General features: G+C 39.3%; 10 protein-coding genes across 10 annotated transcripts; 6 read left to right on the top strand and 4 right to left on the bottom strand. All coding sequences in view use genetic code 12, as the record gives it.

Moving 5' to 3' along the window:
• Window positions 1–1,411, top strand: CORT_0F04560 (Fet99 protein; the record flags this gene model as incomplete). Its single annotated transcript, XM_003870759.2, has 1 exon — window positions 1–1,411. A coding segment is annotated over one exon (1,411 nt), but the record flags the coding sequence as incomplete, so codon positions are not given.
• A 675-nt stretch (window positions 1,412–2,086) lies between these two features.
• Window positions 2,087–3,505, top strand: CORT_0F04550 (hypothetical protein; the record flags this gene model as incomplete). The annotated part of the gene is made up of 1 exon (XM_003870758.1): window positions 2,087–3,505. One exon carries the CDS (start codon window positions 2,087–2,089, stop codon window positions 3,503–3,505), a length of 1,419 nt encoding a protein of 472 aa, XP_003870807.1.
• Window positions 3,506–3,716: 211 nt separating this feature from the next.
• CORT_0F04540 (hypothetical protein) lies at window positions 3,717–4,032 on the bottom strand (the record flags this gene model as incomplete). Its single annotated transcript, XM_003870757.1, has 2 exons — window positions 3,717–3,971; window positions 4,030–4,032. 2 exons carry the CDS (start codon window positions 4,030–4,032, stop codon window positions 3,717–3,719), a joined length of 258 nt encoding a protein of 85 aa, XP_003870806.1.
• A 210-nt stretch (window positions 4,033–4,242) lies between these two features.
• Window positions 4,243–7,470, top strand: CORT_0F04530 (Sro77 protein; the record flags this gene model as incomplete). Its single annotated transcript, XM_003870756.1, has 1 exon — window positions 4,243–7,470. The coding sequence occupies one exon, from the start codon at window positions 4,243–4,245 to the stop codon at window positions 7,468–7,470; it is 3,228 nt and encodes a 1,075-aa protein (XP_003870805.1).
• Window positions 7,471–7,531: 61 nt separating this feature from the next.
• Window positions 7,532–8,614, top strand: CORT_0F04520 (hypothetical protein; the record flags this gene model as incomplete). The annotated part of the gene is made up of 1 exon (XM_003870755.1): window positions 7,532–8,614. One exon carries the CDS (start codon window positions 7,532–7,534, stop codon window positions 8,612–8,614), a length of 1,083 nt encoding a protein of 360 aa, XP_003870804.1.
• Window positions 8,615–8,635: 21 nt separating this feature from the next.
• Window positions 8,636–10,201, bottom strand: CORT_0F04510 (Dia4 protein; the record flags this gene model as incomplete). The annotated part of the gene is made up of 1 exon (XM_003870754.1): window positions 8,636–10,201. The coding sequence occupies one exon, from the start codon at window positions 10,199–10,201 to the stop codon at window positions 8,636–8,638; it is 1,566 nt and encodes a 521-aa protein (XP_003870803.1).
• A 32-nt stretch (window positions 10,202–10,233) lies between these two features.
• CORT_0F04500 (Gnp1 protein) lies at window positions 10,234–11,964 on the bottom strand (the record flags this gene model as incomplete). Its single annotated transcript, XM_003870753.1, has 1 exon — window positions 10,234–11,964. One exon carries the CDS (start codon window positions 11,962–11,964, stop codon window positions 10,234–10,236), a length of 1,731 nt encoding a protein of 576 aa, XP_003870802.1.
• Window positions 11,965–13,903: 1,939 nt separating this feature from the next.
• CORT_0F04490 (Oct1 protein) lies at window positions 13,904–16,213 on the bottom strand (the record flags this gene model as incomplete). Its single annotated transcript, XM_003870752.1, has 1 exon — window positions 13,904–16,213. One exon carries the CDS (start codon window positions 16,211–16,213, stop codon window positions 13,904–13,906), a length of 2,310 nt encoding a protein of 769 aa, XP_003870801.1.
• Window positions 16,214–16,457: 244 nt separating this feature from the next.
• On the top strand, window positions 16,458–19,097 carry CORT_0F04480 (Pkh3 protein; the record flags this gene model as incomplete). The annotated part of the gene is made up of 1 exon (XM_003870751.1): window positions 16,458–19,097. One exon carries the CDS (start codon window positions 16,458–16,460, stop codon window positions 19,095–19,097), a length of 2,640 nt encoding a protein of 879 aa, XP_003870800.1.
• Window positions 19,098–19,266: 169 nt separating this feature from the next.
• On the top strand, window positions 19,267–21,288 carry CORT_0F04470 (hypothetical protein; the record flags this gene model as incomplete). Its single annotated transcript, XM_003870750.1, has 1 exon — window positions 19,267–21,288. One exon carries the CDS (start codon window positions 19,267–19,269, stop codon window positions 21,286–21,288), a length of 2,022 nt encoding a protein of 673 aa, XP_003870799.1.
• Between the last annotated feature and the right edge of the window lie 42 nt (window positions 21,289–21,330).

The following is a 21,330-nucleotide window of genomic DNA, read 5'->3' as shown; positions in this document are numbered from 1 at the left end:
CCACAAGACTTCTGATGAATTGTTGCCTGATTTCTTGAGTAGGTTCAACCCAACTGGTGCAGAACCAATTATTGACAATATCTTGTTCAACGAAACTAGAAATGAAACTTGGAAAGTTGAACCAAATAAGACTTATTTGTTGAGAATTATCAACACCGGAAGATTCATATCGCAATACGTTTGGATTGAAGATCACAACATGACCGTCGTTGAAGTTGATGGTGTTTACACTGAACCAAAGGAAGCTAGTATGCTTTATGTCACCATTGCTCAAAGATATACTGTTTTAATTCATACCAAGAACTCTACTGACAAGAATTATGCGTTTATGAATAAGGCTGATGATACTATGTTGGATACCATTCCTAGTGATTTACAATTGAATGGTACCAACTACATGATGTATAATGATGGTGACAAGCCAGAACAAAATTATGTTGATTCCATTGACGACTTTTTAGATGATTTCTACTTGGTCCCATTGGATAAGCAAGAAATTTTGGATGACGCAGATTATACCGTTACTGTTCAAGTGCAAATGGACAATTTGGGCAATGGTGTCAACTATGCTTTCTTCAACAACATTTCCTACACAGCACCAAAAGTGCCAACCATCCTTTCAGTATTATCTGCTGGTGACCATGCAACAAATGAATTGGTTTATGGTTCAAACACAAACACATTCGTTTTAGAAGAAGATGAAGTTGTTGATATTGTACTTAATAACTTGGATACTGGTACTCATCCTTTCCATTTACACGGACATGTGTTCCAAGTCTTGGAAAGAGGAGAAGCTAGAGATGACGATCAAGATCCAATTGCTTTTAACGCCAGTGATCATGCTGAATGGCCCAAGTACCCAATGAAGAGAGACACTTTATACGTACGCCCCCAATCGTACTTTGTCATTCGTTTTAAAGCTGACAACCCAGGTGTTTGGTTTTTCCATTGTCATATTGAATGGCATTTGGATCAAGGTTTGGCAGTTGTATTTGTTGAAAACCCAGATGCTATTAGAAACAACGAAACTCAACAAATCACCGATAATCATAAAGAGATTTGTGAAAAAGTTGGTGTTCCTTGGAAAGGTAATGCTGCTGGTAATGAAGCCAATGTATTGGACTTGACTGGTGAAAACGTCCAACACAAGAGATTACCTACCGGTTTCACTGCTAAAGGTATTGTTGCCTTGGTGTTTTCATGTGTTGCTGGTTTCTTGGGTTTGGCAACCATCGCCTTTTATGGTATGCAAGATATTCCAGATGTTGAGGAAAGAGTTGCTAAAGATTTGATGGTGGATATCACTGATGTCGAAGATGAAGATGGAAGTCATGATACTGCTGATGAAATTGTTGCTGAGCGTAGCAGCTCTACCCATGAACGTTCCTCAACTGCTAAATACAGCAATTGAGGAGATTAATCAATCAATGAAGCATCCCCTCGTTTAAGCTCTTGTTGCTCCCTGTCATTGGAAGGTATGGTTAAAAAGTGTGTGTGTGGATATACAATGGAAGGTGTTTTTGAATTTACCCATTTATATCCCGTGAAACGACTGGAAAATGACATGGCCAAATAGAGCAGAGAGGGGGGCTAACTTCAAACACACGAGACTAACTTTACCTTGAATGTGAACTCAAGGTAACAGCACTGAATATGAATTGTTCACATTTTGTACAAACAATGAACCATCCCCCCCCCCCCCCCCCCCCCCGATCCCCCGTCCTGCAATAATACAAGTTTTTTTCGTTTCAAAGTTTTTAATCACCGTGAGATTTTTCAATGGTTGTTGTATACTCTAGTCTTTTTAATAGTTTAATCAATCCCGGAAGATTAGTGATGTTTGTAGATTAGGTAAATTTTACAAAGAAGACCACTAGCTTGCTAGAACCTTCAATGACCACATGAAAAATTAGATGACTGGGTACTTGGAGGTTGGCCTGATTCACCAGAGCCGACGAAGGCTCTGGTGATATTCAAACTAGTGCCGTCAAATCTAAGCCAATGATTTAAGGTAGCGCCACAAACACAGATTGACAAGGTTTTGAAAATCTCGAAGAAAACAGCCAGAGATTGATCTCATTACACCATGATTGAGGCAGTGTACATCGCAGATATATCAAATACGTTGGTATTTGAATACTGCAACAGCCTATCACTACCGAAATACGAGTCGATTCTTTCCAAAATAGCCAACATCGATGCTTACCAACTTGGAATTGAAAGCTCACAAACAGATACACCAACAAAAATCCCCATTAATTCGGCATATTATGTAGTCGGACACAACAACCTGTCACTACATTTTTATGTATTATGTTCCGAGGATACGCTAATGTCTAACCCACTCATTCCATATACGTTCATTTTAAGATTCGTTGAAACATTAGAGGACTACTTTGATGATTTGACCAGAAGCAAGATTGAAGCCAACACCGATATTATTACATTGATATTGTATCAAATGCTAGATGATGGAATGCCTTATATAACTGATTTCAACAAAATAAGAGATTTGGTAAGCCACACTTCCCTACTCTCGAAAATCATCAATGAAGCGTCAAAAACCACTGGACTACAGCCAGAAGTCAAGCAAAGTTTCACCACGGATATACCATGGCGTAGAAATGAATCACGCCATGCAAATAACGAAATGTACGTTGATGTGATTGAAACAGTTAATATGATTTTAAAACCAATTGTGAAAAAAGCGAAATTAGAGCAATATGATTCGGCTTTCTACTCAAGCAAAACCGACAATCAAGTGGACAACTATGTTTTAAGTGGATGCATTGATGGCCAGATTGATTTCTTTAGCCAGTTGTCAGGTGCACCCACCCTTGAGCTAGTTTTGAATAAAGTAGGTTCCAATTTGGAGTTGCCTCGATTACATAGATGCATAAACTCGGATTTATTTAGGGAAAGACGCGGAGTGCTATCATTTATCCCTCCTGAGGGGAAAAGCACATTGATGAAGTATCAAGTTGACTTGAACGAGCTAAAGAGTAATAAAGAGAAAACTAGTTTGATAAAACTAAGCACAATCGATGTTCAATTTTCAGTTCAGTCGAACTCCTCCGAGTTTGAAATCAAGTTATTCCCAGCAAATATGATCACCAAAATTGATTTCATTAAAGTGGAGATTGTGTGCGAAGAGACAGATGACCAAATAAAAGTGAATAGAATCAGTCATGGGGATTTCCAAACCCGTTTGTCTGGTAAGCACGAATGGAGTTTGAAGGACTTGAAGAAGGGCGTGGTTCCCACTCTCAGCGGAACCATTGTTGAGGAAGACATCGAGGATAGGGGTCACTCAGAAGGAAAAGCAGCTGCTCATAAAAGACCTCTGCATATAAAATTAAACTACAGCCACAAGGGTCCTGTTCCTAGTGGGTTGAAAGTTGATAGTCTTTTGGTGGTCAATGCTAAAGGATTGGGCGAAAATACCAAACCTTACAAAGGAGTTAAATATACCACAAAAAGTGGGGACTACATAGTGAGATCATAGGACAGCATTCACAAGTCTCATTTCAAAATATCCACTACTTTTCGAAGAGAGACAAGTGCAAGAGTAGTCATAGTTTGGTTATCTAATATATTGATACGTAACATATACTTAGGTTCCACAACATCAGTCCTGTTGTCTCCGCCCTAGGATTTATTAGTTAATAACCATATTTTCATAAAAGTGCATTCTCAAGTGCATAGAATACTCACACTTATTGTGCCTTTTTCTTACTCTTCTGCTTTTGTTGATTCTTGATCAAAACTTTTCCGATAAATGTTCCCACACCTAAACCAGCAATAAGAAGCAACAATAATGGTAGCTTAATAGCATATTCCCTTGGTAAAAAGAACTCGTTTATACATGAATCTTCGTTAACAAATGGTATTACAAACACCCAGGTTGTGTAGTAAGTGAATACTGATGCTGCCACAAGAAGCATTGCAAATCCAATCAATTTATCTGCAGACTGTTTGAGACATGTTAGTAAAATGATGATACTGCAGGTTGCCTTTGATTAAACATACCATTGTAGATCTTTAAGCAATGTGGGTAGCCAAAACTGTCAATGTAGCAAAGGTCTGTCTGAAAAATAAACACGAAATGAATACGTGTATCTAAAATTGAACACAATTCACTACTCTTTTGTCACGTGCAACGCTTTTCTTCACCTTGGCGCTTTTGTCACGTAACATCGAAAACGAAGCCGAAAGGTTCCTCAAACTCTAAGTCCCCCCCCAATGTTTTCGAAATTGAAATCCAGGAAAGCTCCACTCTCGCTAAACTCTATATCCAATACACTAAAAACCAAGGGTGCCAAAAATCTATCACCAGAAGAAATCAATGCAAAAAAGATTGACGTAGCGGTGATTAATCAAATTGGTGTGCCGAAAGATTCCATCACGGCAATTGCTTTTGATCCTGTTCAGTCATTGCTTGCAATAGCTACAAAGGATAATGATGTCCGAGTTTTTGGCCAAATAAATGTCGAGGTAGTCTTTGAATTTAATATCAAACACCCTATTGTGTCTCTTCGGTTCGTTAAGGGCGTTTACTTACTATGCACATCGCCAGGTTCAGGCCTTACAGTACTTTCATTGCACTCAAAACAAATTATTGGAACATTTTCTTTTCCCGGAACGATCACAGCAGCTGAAACAGATCCTTCCTTGGACTGGGCTATATTTGGTCTTGCTAATGGAAGTTTAATATTCTACGACATTGATAGATTGAACTTGACCCAATTTCGAATTGATAATTTGCAAAAGAAGGTAATGCCAAAAGAGAAAATGTCCCCTGTTGTTTCAATCGAATGGCACCCGCGTGATATTGGAACTTTATTGGTTGCTTACAATCAATGTGCTATAGTGTATTCCCTAGTTACAGGACAAATCAAATGTACCTTGACTTATACATTGTTGAAGGAACACAAAGGATTCCAATACTCCAACCACATAGCCACTGGTGGAAAGAAGAAATTGTTTGGTTCGCTGAAGTCGATTATCCCTTTGATTAAAGAGGCTCATTTCCACCCGAATGGGTTACATGCTGTGACTGTTCATAATGATAACACTATTGTATTCTGGGATGTAGAAGGAGGAGTTATTTTGGAAGCAAGGACATTATACGAGACACAGCTTCACAGACCCGGGGCATACTTGGAAGTGCCAGAGCATTTCAACCCTATCGAACAAGTTAAATGGATTTGCGGCGAGGATCCCGAGGAAACGAGATTACTAGTAAGTGGAGGTGATCCAGAGGCCACCAATACCATTACTGTATTAAACTTTGGCTATACTTTGAAATACTCCATGACCTCACATGAAAAACAAGGAATATTCTATTCCAATCCCCAGAATGGTCAAAGCAAGATTCCAATAAACTTTTATTTGAATGAAGGTGACGTTGATGGGGTTGAAACTGAAGTAATAACCGAGATTCAACCCGTAACCCAAACTGGCTCTCCCTACTTCCAGGATGGCCACAATCCTTCTTTCTTGTTACTTGTTTCTAACTTGGGAAGACTTTATGTGGTGTCATTTTCAGATAAAGCAGGCGGTCAAGGTAGTGGTGATTTAGGCAACACTATACTTCCTACATCGCTATCATTGATTGTGCCCCCGTTATGTTATTGTGATGTACAATCTGTTATTCGAATTGATTGGTATAGTATCATGTCCAGTCGAGCATCGCAGGGTGTCAGCTCTAAAGTCCGACCATTGCTTTATGGAGGTGCCCCTGTACCCTTGGCTAAACTTTTCAAGCCTTTAGGATATAATGACGGATTTCGAAATATTATGATTACTGGCCATGAGAATGGGCTTGTGCGATTCATTGACATTACCAAAGGTGAACAGCTGGGTGGGGAAAGTATTGTTCAGGTTGCGTTGAGACCCACTTTGTATGATTACCATAATCCAGCAAATCTCAAAGTAATAAAAGTATCATGCTCATTCCAAGGAAGGCAGCTACTTGTTGGATTGGCTTCAGGCGAAGTTGTGATTTGCAAGTTTGGTAAAACACAAAGTGTCAAGAATGCTGGAATCAGTACTTCTAAGGACTACAGTGACTGCCCAATCCATCACGGGAGTGGAAGTGCACTGCTTGTTGATATCAGCGGTAGAATTTCCGGTTCTGTTGCAACGTCAGCTTCGTTCTTGCCTTTGTATTTGTTGAGGCTTGACCCATCAGAACAAATATCTGTACTCAAGATGAGTGATTCTGGGTTTGCTGCCGTTGGATATAAATCTGGAAGATTGGTTGTCTGTGATATATCAAGAGGGCCTGCCGTTATTTTCAATCTTGATAATGTGAAGGAAAATTTGGTTTCAGTTACTGGAAATTGCTACCCAACTGTACTTGAATTTTCGATTATGGAATTTGGCATGGATGGATATTCATCATTAGTATTGAATGTGGGAACCAATTGCGGAGGTAATTTGCTATTTTACAAGATCACTCCTATAGGTAATGGAGGATATCAAGTTGAGTTTGCCAACAAAACTGCACATCTTAATTACAGAACAGCCGATGGTGGTGATGCAGAAGCTTCCAAACTTCTGCAATTGATACCAATTGATGCACAATACGGATTATCAACCGTTGCTGATGAAAAAAAGTTTAATCAATTGGTCACAGGTGTTCCTGTTCCTGGGTATATTATTACTGTTTCTGATAGAGATATCAGAGTTATTACACCACCAAAAACAAAGCTATCACATAAGGTGGTGGACGATACATGCTTGAAAGCAAACGTGGTCCACTACAAGGATAAAGGTGTCGTGTTAGCTTTGCTTGTTAGGACTGGATTTATCAAGTTGTTGTCGTTACCGTCGTTACACGATATTGCCAATATTAAATTACCCAAGGAGACATACCGTATGGTTCAAGAGTCATTGGAGTCAGGAACTGCTCTTGATTCCAATTTGTTATCCTCAGGTGAAATGTTTGTTAGAACATCAGAAACTGAGTCTGTTTACATCTCAGCTTATGAAAAAAGCAAGTCCAAGGATGAGACTGAAACTGATAAGTTGTTCAATCCAAACGCCATCATTCCCCCAAGGCCATCTGCCAGCACATTGCTGTGGGCTAAAGGTCAAATAAGCTACGTTTCTGTTGAAGATTTGGCAATGCTAATTGCTGGACCAAATAGAAAAGCTCCAAAAACAGAGGAGTCAACGTTGGCCCATAACATCAGTCCTGAAGCTAATCCGCAAGCCAACTACGGGGGCTACAATGCGAGGGCCCCTAAAGAAAAAGCTTACGACGAACCCGTTCGAAAAGCTGGACAAGGTGCTGGAGGATTTGGAACTCAAGGATTTATGAGATCTTTGCAAAATGGATTACAAACGGCTGAAGAAACTTTCAATGACTATGCGACCAGTGCTAGTCAAACTTTCCAAGATGGATATGAAGATCAAAAGAAGTCATTTTATAGCTCTGCATTACAGAGTAAATTTGGTTTTTAGATGGTATATAGTTATTAAGTTACACAAAGAAGTTCGTGTTCAAAATGTAAACAAATGAAGGATGCTCGGTCGAGTACATTACTTCAACCACCACCGAGTAAAAGAGAGAATGGAAAAGGAGAACCAACTCAAAGACGTTACTAATACTCTGGGGTCAACTCAGAAAACACATTCCCTCGATGGCTCTCTCCATTTGGACAAGCATTTTGACTTGATTCACGAAACTCACAATGAATTACAACAACAACTACATCGAATTGAAACGTCCACCAATCAGACCAATGTTGACTTGGAACAACTTTACTCCCGACTGAGAAGTAATAATGACAATTTGAATAAACTTTTGAAGAACGTTGTTGAGTATTCGAATGAGGTCATAACGGAAGGAAATGCAACGAAAGCAGACATGAGCTTGATTGTTAAGGCGTTGGACGAAATGAAGATGAGAAATGTTTCCTTAGGAGATGATGATTTTGCTAAGATGAAAGATACAATGCGACTGATTTATAGGGAAAGAGAGGGACAAGATATAGAATTGAAGACGGAACTTAAAAAGCTTGCTACATTTTTGAAAGATGGAAGGATAAGTAAAAAGATTCTTCAAGAGCAATTTGAACATTTAACAGAGTTAATAAAGGCAGTGGATACTTCAGCTTCTTTGGAGAAAATTGAGGAGGCCTTGAAGAACCAGAAGTGGAAAGAAGAAATTAGGCGAGAGTTGAACACACATAGTGAGCAAATGCAAACCGTCAACAAACAAGTGTTGGCAAAATTATCAGATCTTGATCAACACCTACATAATCGTGGCAATGACGAAAGCTCTACCTGGTTGATCGCTTCTCGGGAATCAAAAGTCAGTGAATTGGAGACAAAAATACAAACTCTTGAGACCAAATATAACTCTCTTGTGGAAAAGTATAGTCAGAAATATGAACAGTATAAACTTCTTCTGCAGCAGTTTGAAGGGTTGTCAGATAAAGCACAAACTCATTATCTTTCAGATCCGTCACTGTCCAATCTTCACAACTTGAAAAGATTTCACAAGAGCAGTTTACGGATGATTGATGAGAATAACTCGACTCAAAGTGACAAGCGAATAGTCAGTACCCCAGTGGGGTTTGCAAATAACTCAGATGAGGATTGATATATACAGGTTTTAAATAGACTATTCAATTTTACTTATAACGTTTCTTCCATCCATGAATGGCACCAACACTTTCGGAATTCGTATCACGTCATTCTCTTGATCATAATTTTGTTCAATAATTGCAACAATGACTCTTGGTACAGCCATACAGGTTCCATTCAACGTGGCCACGTGGGCGACTTTGTCACCCTTTCCGTTGAAGCGGATACCGAGTCTTCTCGATTGGTAGTCTCCACAATTGGAACAACTCGTCAATTCTCCCCATGAACCTCTTCCAGGCATCCAAGCTTCAATGTCATACTTTTTCATAGCTGGGGCCCCCAAGTCTGATGTTGGCATATTTAACAAGCGAGCTTTTAAATCCAACTCCTCAATGATTTCAAGTTGAAAGTTCTTGACACTTTCAAGCTCGTCTCTAGCTCTCTCTAACGTTGTAAAGTGAAAGAGCTCAACCTTAGTGAACTCGTGAACTCTATACAACCCTTTTGTATCTTTCCCGCTAGCCCCAGCTTCTGCTCTATACGACCTCGATACTCCTGAATACTTAATTGGAAATTTTGTGTTTGATGGGAAAATAGTAGAAGAATGAAGTGCCCCCAAAGGAATCTCGGCGGTTCCTGTCAACGACCTTGGCTCATCCTCAATTTGGTAGATTTGCTTTTCGTTATTCTGATCGTTTGGCTTGAAGCCACAAGCATGTACTACTTCGGACCTTACAATTGAAGGAGGAATAACCATTTTGTAGCCATGTCGACGTGCTTTTGATAACGCATACTGCACCAAAGCTTGTTCAAGTAAAGCACCATCGCCCAATAAATAGTACCACGAGGGTCCTGATATCCTTGATGCTGTCTCAAAATCAAATAAACCAAATCTCTCACCAATAATCTTGTGATCTTTGGATGTATCAGGGCCAACGTACTTGCCAACCTCTTCTGCAGAGGTGTTGATATATTGCACCAACTCTTCCTTAATTTCACTTGCAGGAACTGCAGGGTCAAGTAAATTGGGTAAAGCCTCTGCCTTGCTGTATATTTCCTCTTGTAGTTCTTTGACATATTTTTCCAATGGCTTGATTTCACTTTTAATTTCGCTTAATCTGGCTTTAACTTCGTCAAGATTGGGCTCCTTTTTTTGGATCTTCTCTGCTAGTTCTGTTCTTTCTCTTTTCAAAGCATTGATTTTGGTGTAAGTCTGCGATTGAATAGGTCGATTCTTGACAATGAAATCCACATCTTCTATCAAATTCTTCAGTAGTTGGCGCCTAGTGATGGATTCCTTGTACTCTGGAGATCGCAATACGACATCGTTTAAATCCAATTGAGCTCGGAGAAGTATTGATGTATTCTTGGCTGCGGTACTAGCAAACCTGAGTAACGATTTGCGTGATCCTACTGAGGGAAGCATTAGGTGAGAAGCTATATCTATCAACTTCTCAATTGCAAAGTTTTTTGCGCGACAGGTTTCGAAAAAATGTTTGACACTGCATGTCGTCGCTACTAACAAGATTCGGCCAAAAGTGAGAAGCAGTAAACCAAAAACCTTCTTTGTATACTCTTTATTACAAAAGCCATAAATAATCATAAACTATAAATAGAAATCTTCATCCAATACTCTTACAAAAATAGCACTTGCAATACCTTTTTATAAAATGGAGCCTTTTTCCATTTCTCCTTCTCTTCCTCCTTTTCAATGGCCAATAACTCTTCATCGAAAAGTGTTCTATCCAAGTTGATATCAATATCTTTCAAAGGTACAAATAGCGACCAATTACGAGTCCATAATTTGTGACAAACGTAAAAGAAAAGCAACACAATAACACCAAGATAATTTTGGAAAAATGAGGTTACATTTGGTTTACCTTCACCTTTAGGATACAAGGCAATCCAAAATTGAGCAATCAAAACTAAACAGTACCAAATAATGGCATAGTATGATCCAATGACACCAGTATTGGCAACGTATCCTAATGAATCAGTTGAAATATTGTTGTATTTTAAGGCGGCCCTGAAACGAACATGTGAAATACAAATTCCACCCCAAGTGAAAATTTGTGATAATCCGGAAATGGCAAGCAACCAGTTGAAAACAGTTTCCTGTTTCTTGTATGCTGCAATAAATGAAAACAACCCAAAGAATGCACAGATGGCTAAAGCACGTAATGGTCTACCGGTTCTATCAATGTAATTGAACCACTTTGGTGCAAAACCCTGTTCGGCTAATGATTGCAATGTTCTTGAGGATGAGTACAATGCAGAAGATGCAACAGATGTGACTGACATAAGAATAACGGCATTGATGATTGATGGCACAGCTTTGACACCGTGCAATGCAGCAGCTAAGACATAAGGAGATGCATGTGATCCGCCACCGCTGGATCCCATCAATCTGTCAGAAGTGTAAGGAACAAGCAAACCAACAATGGTCAAACTACCAAGCATAACAATTACAATACGATACGCAACCAATTTAGTTGCGATAGGGATTGCTCTCCTTGGATTTGATTGTTCACTAGCACTCAAAGCAACAAACTCAGTTTGTCCAAAAGCAAAACTACCTGTAACAAATACTGAACATAAACCTTTGAAATTTGTATAGTATCCGGGATCCCTCCAGTATCTACCTCCAATAAACTCGTGGTTGGGTCCTCCACCTACATTGACAACTATACCCATGATGATAAATCCAACAATCATCATAATCTTGCAAGATCCAATGATGAATTCAGCTTCACCATATCCTGAAGCACCAATGAAATTGATAGTTACAACCACGACGTAAAAAATTGTGACCCAAACGTCGGCATTAACAGTTGTGTTCCAATACGAGATAGTAATTGCAGCAGTAACCAATTCAATAGAAATGACAGATAACCATTGAATACAATAATTCCATGTGATTGCAAATGCAACTGATTCGTCAATAAATCTTCTAGGATAATTGTTGTATCCACCAGATAAATCGGAATAGTTAACCGCCATCTCACCTGCTGCTTGTAAAGTGGGATACAAAAATGAACCAACGATAGCGAAACCAATTACAAGAAACAATGGTCCGGATTTATGCAAAACCAGCCCGGTACCAACCAAAAGACCAGTACCAATACCAGTAACGAGAGCCATAAGTATCAAGTGACGTAGACTGATAGCCTTGGACATTTGACGCCCAATTTCATGTTTCTGTGACTCATCCACTACCTTTCGCCTAAACGAATCCTTAAATCTGGTGAATCTAGAGGTGCTTTCATCAGCAACCTCAATCATATATGGCGATTCAACTGAATCATTGAAATCTGCCTCCTTAGGCACCGACAGTGGCAGCGGTGTTAGTTTTTCAACAGTGGCCATTGTGAATAATAAATGCTAATATCAAGTGGTTGTTAAGTGTGCAATGGTCGAATCACAATGATGGTCCAAAAAGATCTGAAAAGTGGGTGAAATTTAGTTGCAGATTAATCAAACAGCAGAACAAAAATGATTTATATCAAGAAGGAAGTAGGTCAGCGTTAAAGAGTTAGTAAAAAGAAAAAAAATTATTGTTTATAATCACTCACAACTGCTGACTTAATGTACGAAGTGAACACAATGTAAGTAAAACTGCAAAAATCATCTGAACTGCAAAAAAGCCCAGTAAGAAAAAAAAAACAGTTATTGGGAAAGAGAAAGAGAAATAATGATGATGATAACACAAAACTATTTACAGAAACAATAAAGAAAAAAAAGAAATGTTTAACCTTTTGTACATATCTTCTTCACTAAGACAAAAGAACAATTCACCACTTTGCCCCTCCTTTCTTTAGGGGAAGGGCCCGCTTGTTTATACAATAATTGGTCAAGAGCGGGGCCGACAGATTCTCTGGGTAGTCTTTGAGACTGGTGTGGTGTGTGGGGTTTCGCAGATTGTCAATCGACCAGAGTCAAATAGTGTAATTGTTGGGCAAAAAAGTTGGACTCTTTTCCTGGGCAGTGTTTATCCGATGTGTCTCACGTTAATTTAGGTGTTAGATAAGAGTGAATTTTAGGAAAATAATGTATTGGTTAAGGGAATCGTGAGCAAATAATAGCGCGACGCCTTCGTAGATAACAGATAGCGTAAGATATGAGTTGAAGGAGTATGTTGATTGGGCAACAAAACTCCAGGCTTTCCATTGAGGCATCGGACAACATAAAGAGTAACCGAGAAGTACTAACGTTGATAACTCATCAACTTAATTCCATCCATGAATAAGGCTTATCTTCTCTATAGCGTAACCACGGGTTTAAAATATTTGACTTTTAGAGAAGTAGTAAGCGGCGACCAGCTAGTGAACCCAGCGAATATACTAAACTTTAATTAAGCTACCTTTTTCTTTTGTTAACTCACCATCAAAGGTGGATCAATGATGTGCTCCACCCTGGTGACTAGCAGAAGTTTTAAACAAGAAACGGGGCCAGTTATTCAGCATATCGTCTGCACTTTCTTCAATTGCAAAGTCGGTAGTAGAACAGTCAATTACCTGACCATTATGAGTGTACTCGGTACGCCAGGTCATTGATTACACAAAAATAAAAGGGTTCACGCTGAAGCTTATCTCCTCTTTTATATAATTGTTTATTGTTCTCATATGTCAATCCAATGATTATGATTGGGATAAGATATGAACATAACAATACAGCAATCGTTAATTAGAAGGCATTTTGATTCTTAAGGCATTACGAATATTGCGCATAAAAATTTTCTTTTTGTCAATAAGGCATTTTGACATAAAACGCCCACTTTGTGTAACAACCAGAAAGAAAAGAAATTAGTTTGATATGCCGTACCAATTCCACTTTAGTTACATTGCAGCCTTTTCAGTAAAACCCCGAGTGAAATTTGGAACAACAATTTGCAATCTATCGTGATATTACTGATGCAAAAAAAGCTGAAGGGGACTCCTTTTCCTAGGTCCTGGTGTGTTACCAAGTTTTACGTTGTTTATTTGTAGTTTTCGACATCATCAACTAATTTATGGAAACGTTTGTGTGTTCAAACTAAGCCATCACTGCATTAATAATATTATACTTTGTTAGCATACGTCATGCAAGCACCATGTAACTTCATATACGGCAATAAAAGGGGAAATACCCCCCCTCATCTAAAGCAGTATACCCTTTTCATGTGTAAGTTGATATGCGGCCCCTCATTTCCAAGCTTCAAATACTCTATGGCTTGATCAATCAAGTATCTACTAGTGTTCAACTCATTCGATCTTTAGTCTCCGTCTTTAATTATACAAATCTATACATTCTATATACAAAATTCTCTTTACAAACTAGCATTTTTACCAATCAACTCCATGGCGTTTGAATTACCTTCCTTCAACTCCTCAATATCCAATGCATCAGCAAGGCATAACCAAGGATCTTTGGTCCCACCCCACTTTAAAACACTATCTTTGTATTTAGTTCCAGCTTCTTTACTCCATGGGTTCTTTTCAAACAAACCTTGCCAAAGCTTTTCGGCAATGGCTCGATCAAGTAAATACAGATAGTACACCGCTCCATAGGAAAATAGATGTGGAAACTTACCATGCCAAGTTGACCACATGTCAGCGAATACCTTAAGGTCCAGCTCAACCGAATGATAAACCTCTGTTGAATCAGCCTCATCTAACCCGGTGGCTAACTTGTCAACCATTTCAGCGCTGTGCAATTTTTGATCTAATGTTGCCATCTTGCTTTGCATGAAAGTTTCACATGCCAGAAGGGTATTCTTATCATGATGTGCTTGTTGTAGTAAACCCTGAGGAATTGGTTCGCCTGATTGATAATGTCTGCCAACTTTGGTTAAAACTCGTAAATCTTTGCTGAATGATTCCATCAATACCGAAGGTATCTCAACAAAGTCCGTGGCACATCTAGTTCCCGACAAATTATGCAATTCTGTTCTTCCAATCATGGAATGCATTGCATGTCCCATTTCGTGAAAAATTGTATCAACTTGATCTAACGAGAGTAAAGTTGGACCCTTTTGAAAGCTATCCCTGAAGTTGCAAACTAGCGATACAATTGGAAGTTGATAGTCTCCATCGAGCTGCACAGTATTTCTATATTTACCTTCATTTTCCCAGGAGTGGAGTCTTCTCAGGCACACAATAGTAAAATGTGAAGGCATAACCTTTTGCGACCAAAAATCAAGATACAAGTAACCCAAAGTCTTGCTGTTCTCATTATCAACAACTTTCAACTTTCTCACCTTGTTGTTCTCCCATACTTCTCCCGGAAGTGTGACCTCAGACACAAAGGACACATTGTATAAACTTTCAAACAACTTGCTCAATCCCGCAATCACAGTACCAACTGAAAAGTATTCTGAAATCTTTGTCTGCACCGCAATATCTTGTTGCTTGTCCCGTTGCATTCTCGAAAGTAACAAATCTCGATCCCATGGTTTGATACTATCTATCAATGAATCATTATTTTTATACTCTACTTTCTCATCTCTGAACTCATTCAAAAGTTTCAACTCATTCAACACTGAACTGTCCCTCAATGACTGTTGAATATTTTTCAAGAATGCCATGACATTTTCTGGTGACTTTGCCATCTTGTGCTCTAGCTGATAATGGGCATATGACTTGTAACCCAACATCTTTGACAACAATGCTCTGTAAGACACAAACCTATCAAGAATGCTGATCAGGTCCGAGGATGCATTGTGCAACGCCACCCATATTTTCCGCCTCAACTCACTAGATTTACACTTTGTTAATATGGAGTATGGGAGACGTGCGACTAAGGGCACATAATATTCTTTTCCAAATTTTTTACCATTATATTTTGATTGAAACAGGAGAAGTTCTCGTTTTATTTGAGGATTTTCAATAGACTCAAAATCTTTCATTGTAATTGCACACCAGTGTGAATCCAAATTGTTGATCTCATTATTGAAATGAGAACCAAGTAAGGAGATTTCTTGTGTTATGGCAACAAAATTATTTCTTGTCTCGGGATCCATATGAATACCTGATCTCTCAAAATCTTGTTTCAAATACTCGCCAACTTTAATTTCCTCCTCCGTCAATTGCGATGTGATCAGTTGATCATTAAGCACCTCAATCAAATTTGTATATAACTCCACATTGGTATTTAGTTGATTCATATATTCAAAAAGAATCTCGTGCGTTTGCTGCGCAGCATTAGTCCAGTTGGAACTGGGATGTACTATTCTAATAAACTCGGCAACATCAATAACACGACAAAGGGTATCTGACAACTGATCTAGTTTTTTTATGTAATCTATTTTGCCTTTGTCAGTTTTATTGTTCAACATTTCCGCAACTAACAATTTTGCATCTTCCAAGGATTGTTTTGAAAACTTTATCAACCCCAGTGGACTCGTTAACGACTCATTTTTGAATAATCCGGTCTCTTGTTTTGAAAATGAAAACGGTAGCTTGTACGAAGAGCTATTGTTGAAAGCGTCGAAATAAGCTTGGTCGTCAAATATTTTAGCCAAATCTGTCTGACTTTGAGCTTGTCGGTTTAGTGTGGTACTCGTAAAAGACCTTACCAAGGATGCATGGGGGGTCTGATATCGCCATCCATATCGTAGTATTTTGGACGTAGTTCTCATAATAATTTTATGCTCAGAGCTTTGTGGATAGCCTGTTCCTCTAAATCTCCCGTTTCAAATGTCTATTACCTGGTATACGCTTTCTTTCGTGTAGTGCTGTCCTTCAGTTAATTAATCCAAGGCTTTGAACTAAATTTCTAAAAACGTATGAGGCAGGCAAAAAAAAAACCGGCGGATCAACAACACAAATCGAGAGTCCAAAAACCTGGCATATTCCAACACCATTATAATCGATGCATGAACTATGTCATATAGACCAAATGTACAAGCTCAACCGAGTCAATCATGCATACAACACGGATACAGCAGCGAACTGCCAAACCACTTGGGAAAACAATTATCTCAGTCTCATATACTGAACTCAAATCCCGCGGCAATGAAACAACCACTGTCAACAATGCCACAATCGCAAATGCCAAATCCTAAAAAGAAGTCAGCTCGTGATTACCAGTTTGGAGCAATGATTGGAGAAGGTTCATATTCGACAGTGTACTCTGCAATGGATAAGCAACTGAAGAAAACTTATGCCATCAAAGTATTGTCCAAAAGACACATTGTTAAAGAGGGTAAAATCAAGTATGTGAATATCGAGAAAACTACACTTCACAGATTGGGCCAGCAACATCCCGGAATTGTACAATTATACTACACGTTTCAGGACGAATCAAGTTTATTTTTCGTGTTGGATTTTGCAGAGTATGGAGAGCTTTTATCAATAATAAGAAAACTAGGATCTTTGTCTGAACCTGTGTCCAAGTTTTACATGTGTCAGATTATTGATGCAGTCAAATTTATTCATCTGAAAGGAGTCATACACAGAGATCTCAAGCCTGAAAACATTTTAGTGGGGCATGACTTTAATTTAAAAATTACTGATTTTGGAGCCGCCAAATTGTTAGGGGAGAACGAGGAGGACGAAGAGAAGGTAGATTACAGGTCCTTCAACTCAGAGGTTGAGACACCAGCCCAAACATCTCGGGAAAGATTCGGCTCCTTTGTCGGAACTGCGGAGTATGTGTCTCCAGAATTATTAAAAGACAACATATGTGGATTTGAGTCTGATATTTGGGCAATAGGCTGCATTCTTTATCAATTTTTCAATGGCTCACCTCCATTCAAAGGCAACACTGAATATTTGACATTTCAAAAAATTATCGATCTTGATTATTCATATAAGTCACCGAAACTGATTTCTAAGGAGGTTACTGAAATAATAGAGAAAATCTTGGTACTGAATCCTTCAGCTAGACCCACTATTCCTGATATCATGTCCTTCAAGTGGTTCAGTGAAGTTGACTGGAACGACCCCCGGTATATATGGCACAGAAAAGTACCAAAGCTTGAAAGCCATAGCGGCACAGAAAGCTTATCTCAATCGATAATGCCAAGAATCAAGAATGGTGCTAACAGAGAGATGAATAAATCCAGTTCTTATCACCAATTACAATCTCAAATTAATAGATCTGATCTCGGTTTCTTGCCAACGTTTGGAGCGAAGAAAAGTTTCAAACCCCCCACAGGCATACGAAAGAATACTTCACAAAATTCCAATGGCGAGCTAGCCCCTCAGTATTTACCAAATGTTCTGCCACAAAAAAGACGTGATGCTCAACATGCAGCGCCTCTTACGCAGGTGAATCAACCTGTTTTTAAAGGACCTACCAATAGCATACGTCCACCAATTGTATCACCACCGCAGCAACCAGTACCTAGTCAATATTCAACTCGACCTCCTCAAAATCAGCTGCCGCAACCCAAAGCTCATGTTCAGGGAAAGCCAAATATCAGAGCCAATACGGCTTTTCAAAATATGCAACCGGCTACTATAACAACTACTGTCCCAGAGGCATCCTCTCAGTCACCAAAATCGAATTCAACTAGCAAACCGAATGCACCAGGTATCACAGAAAGACTCACTCCATATGCTCCCGAGATCCCCAAAACATCTCCTGATGCTGCTGCTGCTGCTGCTGCATTTGCAAAACGAAACAATACACAGACCAAACCAATCACTACACAAAAAGCTAACCCACCTCCAGAAAAGCCCAAGTCTGCCAATAAACCTAATCAAAAACAAACGGTGCTCAAGTTACATGAAGTGTCTAGTTTACTTGCACCTAACGAGAAAATTCTCAAAATGGATCTTTTAAAGAGAATGCGGCTTCGAAAATCATCCTTGTCATTAAGCTACGACACTCTTGACGATGCCGTGTTGGAGAGGATTGTCACCGAACATGCGCACCACTTACAAGAAGGTTCTAAATTGGTCCTCACTTTTGTCACCAACATGGCTAGAATATTCCTTGTCGATTCAACTTTAGAAGTTATGTTAGTAGACTTGAAAGCTAATAATGGCGGTGATTATTTTATGTACGATTATGAATTTGAAAATGATGAGGAAGGGTTAAATGATGATCATTTGGGTTATTTGATCATCGAAGTTGTTAAGGAAAATGGAGACTTATATTTTCTTCAACAACTTGCCAACAAGAATCTGGAGCCGGAAATCGTCAGGGTACTAGACAAGGCTGGTCATGACGCGTCTATTGGAAAAGAGCACGGCTGGATTGATTGTTTATTAATTGCACGAGAAACCTCCACAGCTTCCCCTGTGGAACCCATGGCCATAAGTGACGCAACTACACTGGAGACTAAGACTAATGGGGTACCTGCGTCCGCAACTATGGCCATCAATGGAGCATCTTCACGCCCGGCAGCGAAAAAGACGAACGATATTAAGAGTAAAAAAGGTAGTGGAAAAAAGCCTAAGAAAAAGGAAATCAAACGTAAAGTGTCTAGTCTGCCATCATTGCAGTCAACACCATCCACCAATCAAGCCACTAACTTTGCTCGCGCAGCAGCGGCTGCCGTTCGTCAAAAGTAATGATGATTATAGATACTTTATAGATAAGTAAGGACGAGTAAAAGACTCCATATCAAAATCATCTTCAATAATCACGTGCACGAATTAAGTTGCATATGTAAAGAATAAAGAAAAAAGAGGATCACACTCAGAATTCAGATCTGGTTGCCATAGTTATCACGTCCACAAGATGAGGGAATCAAACTTTGATAATATAAACACATATGCCGTTGACTACTTTTTGGGACAAGGATTTCGTGTGTTCTTTGAGCGTACTATGCATGATGTCAAAGCTGGGACATTCGTGTTTGATGGAGGAAAAGAAGTTGACAAACTGTATCTCGGACAAGCTTTCCACATTTTGATTGGATTCACCTTGTCCAAATCATCTACTGCAGATAGAGAAGAAGACGTCAGGGCCTCCAATATAGAAGAGTTCCATAATAATTCAACCATAACGCTAATTGATCGCATATTGAATAATCAACATCCTGGCGATTTCAGTTTTCCACGGTTGTCCACGATTGAGTTGGTCGAAGAGGTTAGCAAAGGCTACGTATTCCATGAACTGGAACATTCCAGCAAAAAAACACAAACCAAGTTGTACGAATTACTTTTGCAAGTTTTGGAAGAGAATTTGTGCCTTCAAATAACTGGGGAAGGAATCTCAAAGGATTTGCTTGTGTACGCGTTACAATATGTGAAAGCGCTTAAAAGCCGTGTAAAAGGATGTGAGTTATACCTTGATTACATTCTCAGTGTTTTCGATAGATACAATAGAGGTGATGTTCCGTATCAAAAATTTATTGAAACCTTCCGAACAAAACTATTGTCAAGTTTAAATGTCTTAGCATCCGGCTTGAATGAAGCAAGTCAATCAACCGAGAACTTGCTAAACGAACTACGAGAAAGGGGTAATAACTTAATGTCATTTCAAAGCTTTGCTCAAGCAATAAAAGTCTACACTGAAGCCTTGTTACTAGCTCCGCCATTTACATATGCTGATGAATCACAGATCTACACCAACAGAGCCATTGCGTTTATTGGTCTCAACTGTGTCCCTGAAGCTATAGACGATTTGAATACTGCGATTTTCTTAGACCGTGCATTTACTCCAGCTTGGACCCAATTGGGCTATTGTCATTTGTATATGGGGAATGGGTTGCTTGCTTTGGAATGTTACAACATTGCTTTGAAGTCCTCTATTGGGGAGGTATTGCCTAACAATTTTCCCAAAAGTGGAGCTATTGTGGATGAATATAGAGCCTTGAGGTTAAAAACCATTTTGCCCCAGTTTATCAAAAGATTGAGTTCAGCTATTGCATTGACTGAAAAGAGAGCATACCAACAAAACGTTCCGGAAGAGAAAATCAAAAACATCATTAGTGATGTAAGGAAGTTGCTCGCCCGATTAAGAGCTGTTGGGCCCGAAGACGATCGTGATTGCTTTACGTATATGCCTGTTTATCGTGACTCGTCTTTGAGAGATCTTTCACAAAGACTCAATGAAAGTCGTCCAAGTATATTAACCCCCGAAGTGTCGCAGAACATGCTTGCGAGGAACGGGATGGAGACGGCCACTGTAACACAAATAGAGAGACCACCTCATGTGAACTTGGAGCGTGATCGTGGTGCTGGAGACAGGGCAAGAAGTCCAGAAGTACAAGTGTTCGGTCCCATGAACTCTGAAGCATGGCCACTTAGTAGTCTCAGAGACATGATAGGGGATATCACCGAAGGAGGCTTGAGAACCGGAGAGCAAAATGTACAACAACCTCCACCAGCAAGAGGAGCCCTGGGCAACGATGCTGGTTCTGGGCATCTTAATAACCCTACAAACACTACTTCGAATGAGAATGCAAATCGATCACCTAGACCCAACGAACGGCCAAATTTTACAAATATATTACCTGACGCACTTCGCAATGTTTTAAGTCCTGGTATATTAAGCACTTTTGAAAGATTTACTCAGGGTGATGGAAACGGAGCCATGTTTGTCAATGGAGTCGAGGCTTCAAATAGTAACAACGATAGTCAAGGTGGTGATAATGCAAATCGTACAGAAAACGGACAGCAAGCGGATAGTCGGACACAGAATTCTCTGGCAACAGAGGCTGGAAACTCCAGCAATGCCACGAATGAAAGAAACCAAGGGCGTTCGAGAGACGTACCATTTGATTTAGACTTACATGATGATCAAGAGTTGGACTGAATGTAGTTTGTATCTACAATGATGATTCCCTTTAAGCTTGAA

Source organism: Candida orthopsilosis (genome assembly GCF_000315875.1).
Source record: "Candida orthopsilosis Co 90-125, chromosome 6 draft sequence".
Classification (NCBI taxonomy): domain Eukaryota; kingdom Fungi; phylum Ascomycota; class Pichiomycetes; order Serinales; family Debaryomycetaceae; genus Lodderomyces; species Lodderomyces orthopsilosis.
This window is presented reverse-complemented; position numbering and strand designations above follow the sequence as displayed.